We start from the raw sequence: 8,217 nt of genomic DNA, 5'->3' as shown, positions 1-8,217 counted from the left end.
AAACCAGTAGATTCAATCCTACTCTTCTCCGTGTTCCTGTTTCCTATTATAAATATCACTCTTTTCCTCCATATATATATATATATATATATATATATATATATATATATATATATATATATATATATATATATGTATAGATTGTTTGAATTCTCACTTACCAATCTTTGTAGATACATCTGAAATTTTGGTTTGAAGTAATTGATTATGATTAGTGAACCTCATATAATATATATTATTCTTCATCTATCATATATTATTTTATTATTATTATTATTATTTACAATATCATATATGAATAAATAATATATATTAATAAAATGGCAAGGAATCAAAGCTCACAATTTTTTGTGGTTTAAAAGCTTTGACGGCGATCAATTTTCAAGCCATTAATTTTCAAGGGAAAGCAATGAATTAGATATATATTTATATATATTATATGTCACTTAGTAAGTAAGAAATTGGAAGCACCACTTTTGGAATTGGAATGTACGATAATGTATTAGTGTATTATACATTACCTATGACTAATTAACATGACTGCATGGCATATCCAATTTTGACCATTACTTCTTTATATATTGCTTGAGATATGCCACAAGTACTCGTTCTTACAACAAATGCATCACACATAGTCATTTTAGCAGCCAAAGACATTTTATGTTTCGATTTTTTATTCTTATATATATAAGGTGGCTAGTCATTTCCAAGATATCAATCTTGTGTCTATGCATCGAAATTCTTTCTCACTCTATTTTGTTTGCTTCTATTATTCTTTTTAATTATTTTTTTCTTATCTCTGGATCTGCAGAAATAATTATTTTGCTTTATTATTTAATGAATTTAATCATTTAATTAGAACTTGTTCCAGAACTTATACTCTGAGAAGGGACAACTTTCTAACTAAAGAACCACATAGAAAATATTTAAAATTGAACATAAGAACAAAATACGCAGTAATTTGACTATAATTCAGTTAAATTGACAAAACAACCATAGTATTTTCAACTTGCATGATTGGTACTGTGACTGTCTCTTTCTCAGTCTTATGTATCTTTAAGTAAACACAATGTTTTGCACCCGAATTGAAGGTAAATATAAATGTATACTCTACATATTTCTCAATTGTACGTAATGGAACATTTTACTTTCCTAAATTCGAATGATTACCAAAGGATTTATACAGAGAAAGCAAAAATAAAGTATAAAAAATAATAAAAGTGTTCTTGTCTAGTTGTTCAAATATTTAAAAAAATAAATAACAAAAACATAATATTCACTAGGAATCCATCTCCATCTCCATCTCTGCCATTTTTTGTAGCAGCTTACAGTGAAGAGCAGCGACATTGTTGTTGAAATCATGGACTTGCAGTCCATGCTCCATTTTTAAGCGAATTTCCCAAAGCTCGAAATATAAAACATACGCTCAACCATCCAAAGCGGGTTAATGGAAAGTATGTTCAAAATCATGAATAATATATACGTGTATATATATATATATATATATATATCATAGTCATCAAATTTGTTCTCATATTGTTCTCACCCAAGGCTAAACTTGGTTTGGAAATTTCTGAGTTTTGTAGAGATTGAACACAAACCGACCATCATCATTTATAGTCTCTAACAAAAAATATAATTTTGCATGGATTTTTGAGAAATTTGAAATAAAATAATTATTTATTTAGTCCTAGCATTTGTTTTTAGTTGAATAACAAGGTATATTTTATGGATTTTTTTTTTTTTTGGTGATTTAAATATTTTGGTTAGATAAGTAAGGTGGCTTTTTAAGCTTTGAATCGCTTATTGATGGTCAAATTCACGAACCTTTCGAATCGATCTTAAGAAATTTAATTAGTTTTTTTTTTTAATTTTAAAAAGAAGAGTTGAATTTTGCTTGTTATTTATTTTTTGTTTTTTTTTTTCCCCCTAATTCGACCGAATTATTTTTTTCTATTGTTTATTATATTTTTTTAAATGGATTTAGCAACTCTTGATGACAAGGGTAGTTTTTTTTTTGTTTTTTTTTTTTTTTTTGGGTCCCTCTCCTAGACATAACATGTTAAGCCCTTTTGGATTTAGGATTACCTTTAATTTTTAGCAAGAAAAAATGATCACCCTCATGTTTACTACTGCACTATATGTTTTATTAAATTAAATAATCCTAATAACCATTATTGATATTGAATTATTTTTTTATTCACTTATTTATTTAAAAGTTTATTTATCCATATTTAAATTTTATATATAGATATCAACTAATAAAATATAAACGCACATCATTTAGTAAATATTTTGATATTTATACTATAACACAAAATATTAAATGCTTAAAATTTTTATAGAATTTTTTTTTTGCTCCTTGTTTTTTTATCTATTTTTTTTCAATACTTTTCTTTTAATACTATTATCTTATTATTCCCAAACACCTTACCTATTCTAAAATTTATAATTTATTTATTTATCTTTTTAAGAGAATATTATTAAAGGAAAAAGATTCATACAAATAATTTGTAAAAAATTTTACAAGCGAGAATCAAAAATTCAAAAAGATAACAAAAAAATTTCTGAAATCTTCTCGATCATTAAATTTTGAAATGGGTATATATTTATTATTGATATTAATTTTTTTTTCCCCCTAGTGCGTATATAGTACCATATTGGATAAAAACGAAAAAAACTAAAAACTAAAAACAAAAACAATACAAAATGAAAATTACAATACGGGCCTAGGCAAAGAAAAGTAATGAGTCCAGGGAAAATGTAGATTTGGGCTTTTAGTATTGAAGTTGATTTGGGCCATTAAATTCAAAAGTTGGGTCTCATGAAAGGATCCTCCGAACCGGCCCGCCGATCATAACAAATTTAAAAAAATGCGAAAAAAAAAATTAAAATAAAATAAAATAAATATACGAAGCCAAAATTAATCGACCCCGTTTCGATTCTTTTCTTTGGGCACAAGTCAAAAGAGAAGGTATTTTCCAGATTCGTATAAATAGAAACAAACAAGGCCTTGCCTTGGAACTCTCTCTCTCTCTCTCTCTCTCAAACAACTCTCTCTCTCTCTCTCCTCTCCTCTTTCTCTCTGTAATCAGCCATGGCCGCTCTGCAATACCTGGAATCGCTGCGCAACGCGCATCCGGAGCTTTCCGATTGGTACAATTCGCTAGCAGATCTGTACGAGAAGAAGCTCTGGCACCAACTCACCCTCAAGCTCGAGCAGTTCGTAGCTCTCGCTGTCTTCCAGGTCTGTTTTTCCGTACCAATTACTCCTTTTGAATGCTTTGAATGTGTTTTGGTGTGTATGTGTAGGTGAAAGTTAAAGAACTTTTGGTGAATTATTCTGGAATGTTAGGGTTTGTGAATCTCGAAAATTTTGCTGTTTGATGGGCGCCCTTTTTGAATTAGATGGCGTAATTGGGGTTTTTTTAGGTGGGGAGAGGATTTGGGAAATAGGGTTTTGGTTAGAGGGACTAGGGTTTTGTGGTGGGATTAGGGTTTTATGTGTATTGTGTACTGAAACACTGAGGAGATATTAGTATATATTTGTTGTACCCTTAATTTTGTTTGCGAGATAATGAAAAAGGGAGCAAAAGGAATAGAAAGTTTGGATCTCGTGCTTTAAACTTTATTAGGCATGGAGTTAGTGAGGAAAATATATCTGTGAGTTCCGTGGGCGATAATGTTCATATGTCTCAATACACATTAGACTTGTATTCTGATCATATATCACTTTATTTTGACAAGTGTTAACAATTGGTGATGTTAACATTATGCTTTCTACTTGCTGCTTGGTATTTATGATTTATGGTGTGTTTGTGTAGTACATACTTGTGGTTGTGGTTTTTAAGGTCTTTATTATCTTATGAAGTTCACATAGTGAGTTTTTTGGTTAAGTTGTATCTCATGAAATGGCCAATTTAGTTTCTTTTTCCCTCCATTTGCAATCCAATGCTTTGTTAACTGTTGTATACTGCCATTCTGATTCCTTTTGTTGGTGGCCTTTAAATTAGACATGGATTGTTCTTTTTCATGTTTGAAGACCGGGAGTATGTGGTTTGTTGATGAAGACTATGCATAATATAAGTCTAGATTACTGTGTTAATGTTAGCACTTCATAATCAAGACCATATGAGACTGTTGAACAACTTAGATGAAACAAGAAATGGCAATTTATATATTAGTATCATCCAGTTGACAAAGATGATCCTTTTTTATTAAGATGTGTATCCTATGATGATACTTACTGATAGCATAATACTATGCCTGTTAATACAGTAGCAATAAAGCTTTCTTAATCTATGTGCTGTCGGGTGTTGTAGCTTTGTTAAATTCAATTCATATTTTTCAGCATGTTATTAGCTTGTTGGTCTTGTTACATTTCCCAAATTTTTGCCTGTTTTATTTAGGCTGCTCGTAATTTAAATGGGAATAGAAATGTAAACTTCTTTGCTTAGAATCGGTCTCTATTGTTTACATTCTTTTTTTGCTGTTGCTAATTATGCATGATACTTATCTCACTTTTTTGTTATTTATTTATTTTATTTATTTATTATTATTATTATTTTTTTTTACATATAAAGTGGCAAGTAGATATATCTTTATAATATTTTCTTTCTATCTGCATCTGACATTTTAGCTTTTATCCTTTTAAATTACAGGCTGGTGATGCTTTGATACAGTTATATCATAATTTCATCACTGACTTTGAGACTAAAATCAACCTTCTCAAGCTCGCACACTTTGCAGTTATCGTTTCTCGACAGTATTCAGAGAAAGATGCAGCCATTAGTTATCTTGATGGGGTGATTGAGAAGCTTAGAGCCACTAGAGAGCAGCGCATAGAGGAGCCAATCCTTTATATTAAGATGCAAATAGCCATATTCAAACTTGAGCAAGGTGACCAAAAAGAGTGCAAGAAACTTCTAGAAGATGGAAAAACTACACTTGATAGCATGACAGATATTGATCCATCTGTATATGCTAACTTTTATTGGGTATCATCACAATACCATAAATTTCGACAAGAATTCGCTGAGTTCTACAAAAGTGCTCTTCTTTATTTGGCATACACCTCAGTGGAGTCTCTTTCTGATTCATTTAAGCTGGTACGTGCTATACTTGTATAGGATAACTATCATGTTTGTTTAGCAGCTATTGTATTCTGTAATAGATCATGTTTTACTCTTATTCAGTGAGATTGTTTGAGGTGGCATACCAATATAAGGCCAAATTATCATTTGTTAATATAACCTATTAAAATTCCCAAGTTCAATGATAGTTGATTCAAATGATCATGTATGCCATGAATGCTATTAGTCCTTCCCAGGATTTTCCTTGGTAATGCACGTCTCTTAGCACCTTGCATTGAAAGTTTTAAATATTTTTGAGATGATGACATCTGAATACAACTCAACTGCTTGGCTGAAATGTCTGTTATGACATGCTATGACACTGCTATGAAATTAGAGCTATTCTTTTAATTCGTCATTGTGTAACTAGAGAAGTTTATTCGAGTTTCTTCAATTATTTTGATTTAGATAGGATTTTTTGAGGTACTTGTAATTGTAATTAGGATACATATAATAGCACATTTATTGACAGTAATTTTAAGTTGCAAATATTTATGAATTTATTTTACACGGTTCAGTCATTTTTACTGCTATTTGACTCAGAATTTTTCCTTTGTATGATTCCTTGTGTGACTTAAGACTTTCTAATTTTGTTTAGGATTTGGCTTTTGACTTATCTCTCTCTGCACTTCTGGGGGATAACATCTACAACTTTGGAGAGCTTCTTGCCCATCCTATAGTAAGAATATCTTGCCATTTCTTATTACTATATTATCTTTTCACTGTAAGCTTGTATTAATTAAAATTTTGTTGAGTTTTATTTTTACATTAGTGTGTCTATCAGTGTGAAGTTGCATGAGCTAGTTTGCATTAAAAGCTTAGGTGGTGGTTAAATTAAGTGGTAAATTTCAGATGATGCTAGCCAGTGAACAGCAATAAATGTTATATGCTTATCAGGACTAGGCTAACCTTAGTTTGTGAGAACTGACCATATACATCCTGTTGCAGATTTGACCTAGTATTTTACTTTCATTTTGAATATGCATTTGGTTTTGATTAACATCTCTGCAAGAGTGGAAGGGTTTTACTGTTTCTCACTCTTCACTGATATCCATGAGATGTATAGGGTTTGCCAAATAAAGAGTTTCAAAACCTTTGATGACTACATGTGTGCATTACGCAATTATTATTATTAATAATTTTTACATAAATTGCCATTATAATTTAATGGGATCCGGAACCTTTTGGTCTAATTGATCAGATTTTTCTCTGCCTGGTACAGCAGGTTGGCTGCACTCTCACATCCACTAGTGTGTTTATATTCTGTCTTCTATATGTGTTTTAAGATCAAAATTCTAATTTTCTAGGCTGTGTGAATTTTGGCATCACGGTTTATGTTGCATTCACACTAAATTCTTGTATTGCTCCTATTTTTTGGTTTGATAACATCTTTTGGCAACTACAGATTAAGTCTCTTCTGGGAACGAAGGTTGAGTGGCTCTACTATATACTACAAGCATTCAACTCTGGTGATTTAGTTCGCTATCAAGAATTATGTCGTGTGCACAATTCTGCTCTTAGGGCTCAACCAGCACTGGTTGAAAATGAGAAGAAGCTGTTGGAAAAGATCAATATTCTATGCTTGATGGAAATTATCTTCAGGTTTGTAGTGCATGGCGGTGTCTTTTCCCAGATTATAGCTATAATCTGTTATTTCACTAACTTGTTATGTTCTCTTGCAGCCGATCATCTGAAGATAGAACTATACCATTGAGTATCATTGCAGAGCGTACTAAACTTTCTATTGAGGATGTGGAGCATCTTCTTATGAAGAGCCTTTCTGTAAGTCCACTTGCAATCTTGAAACATAAATTAATCAAAATTCTTTGCCACTAGTAATTACCAGTTGAACCTCATCTCTGTCTGTATGATGTACGAGTTAGACATAGTAAAAATGATGTTAGTTTTTTTACCTTGCCTGATCATAGTGTAATAACAAGGAAGGTACTAGTTATCCTCACATATGACTGGATCCAACAGTTGTATTACTGGAAAGCTCAGGCTTTGTGAGAAACTTACCTTAGAGGGTGTTAGTTTGGAATTAACCGAGAACAAAGCCCAGTAGTTGTTTTCTTTAGATAATTATATTTAAGAAAATAGTTGGCTTACTTTTGCATGGATGATATTCTTTCTTTCTTTACTTAGGGCCTAGTTTCACTACATTCGAGCACCTGATTTTTTGTTTATGAAGAAGTCATCTTTGAAACTGTCTATCCAATAAAATACCGGGTGGAATTTGGGTGCAGGTTCATCTGATTGAGGGCATAATCGATCAAGTTGAGGGGACGGTACATGTTTCCTGGGTGCAGCCTAGAGTTTTGGGAATACCACAGATCAAATCCTTGCGAGATCGGCTGGACAATTGGTTGGGTAAAGTGCATACTGCCTTGTTATCCATTGAGGCAGAAACACCCGATCTGGTTGCATCATGAGTTCTTTTCTGTTCTGTTTCTTATTTTGTTTTTCTGCCCATTGTAACATTTTCTTGAGGAAAAAAGAAAGGGGGTAAAAAGACAAGGGCAGCCGGAAAAGAAACCCATCTCATTCGCTTGGGCACTTGGGCCAACTTTGTATGCTGCTGTTTTTTCATATTTCCCGCTTTTTATTGAATCATTTTTATGAAAGGAGCAGCCTCTTGTACTCCACTTTGGAGTAGTCAAATTCTATATGGTGGCATGCCTACTAGGACATGATGATGATGAATTAAAATTAAAAAGACATCTGTTTTTATTACTCTTTTAGCGTGGTTATTGAAGTATGTATTCGGAATTTTTTCTCAAATAGTTAAACAGTTATGTGATCCACTTTTTTTATTTATTTATGCAGAGCAAACCTTTAATTTGTTTTTTTTTTTTTCCTCTTTGCATGTGGAAACCTTCTTCCTATTTTACTGTCATATGATCATATACAGGCATTATTTACACTCGTTAATGTGTAATTTTACTTTGTGCACCACTTGCTGTTTTTAAGACTTGTTTTGAATGTTCATATTTTGAGCCGTTAGAATTGTTTTACCTTTGTTTTGGTGCCTGAAAATCGGAAGAAATATTTTGTCTTTTTTTATTGAATGGGAGCTACCTGCGCA

General features: G+C 31.7%; 1 protein-coding gene across 1 annotated transcript; it reads left to right on the top strand.

Annotated features, from left to right (window-relative positions):
- The first annotated feature begins 2,960 nt into the window (after positions 1-2,960).
- On the top strand, positions 2,961-7,949 carry LOC107430950 (26S proteasome non-ATPase regulatory subunit 13 homolog A). The gene is made up of 6 exons (XM_016041824.4): positions 2,961-3,247; positions 4,662-5,108; positions 5,731-5,811; positions 6,538-6,734; positions 6,815-6,914; positions 7,379-7,949. Exons 1-6 carry the CDS (start codon positions 3,098-3,100, stop codon positions 7,562-7,564), a joined length of 1,161 nt encoding a protein of 386 aa, XP_015897310.1. The 5' UTR covers positions 2,961-3,097; the 3' UTR covers positions 7,565-7,949.
- The last annotated feature ends 268 nt before the right edge of the window (positions 7,950-8,217 follow it).

This window comes from Ziziphus jujuba, chromosome 6 (genome assembly GCF_031755915.1).
Source record: "Ziziphus jujuba cultivar Dongzao chromosome 6, ASM3175591v1".
Lineage (NCBI taxonomy): Eukaryota > Viridiplantae > Streptophyta > Magnoliopsida > Rosales > Rhamnaceae > Ziziphus > Ziziphus jujuba.
The sequence above is the reverse complement of the archived record's forward strand: the minus strand, read 5'-3'. Positions and strand labels throughout refer to the sequence as shown.

Excerpts from the sequence above, each read along its gene's own strand:
- LOC107430950 (XM_016041824.4), top strand. The coding sequence starts at position 3,098 with ATGGCCGCTCTGCAATACCTGGAATCGCTGCGCAACGCGCATCCGGAG. Across the intron at positions 6,735-6,814 it reads TTGATGGAAATTATCTTCAG|CCGATCATCTGAAGATAGAA; the intron begins GTTTGTAGTGCA and ends GTTCTCTTGCAG. Across the intron at positions 6,915-7,378 it reads TTCTTATGAAGAGCCTTTCT|GTTCATCTGATTGAGGGCAT; the intron begins GTAAGTCCACTT and ends ATTTGGGTGCAG.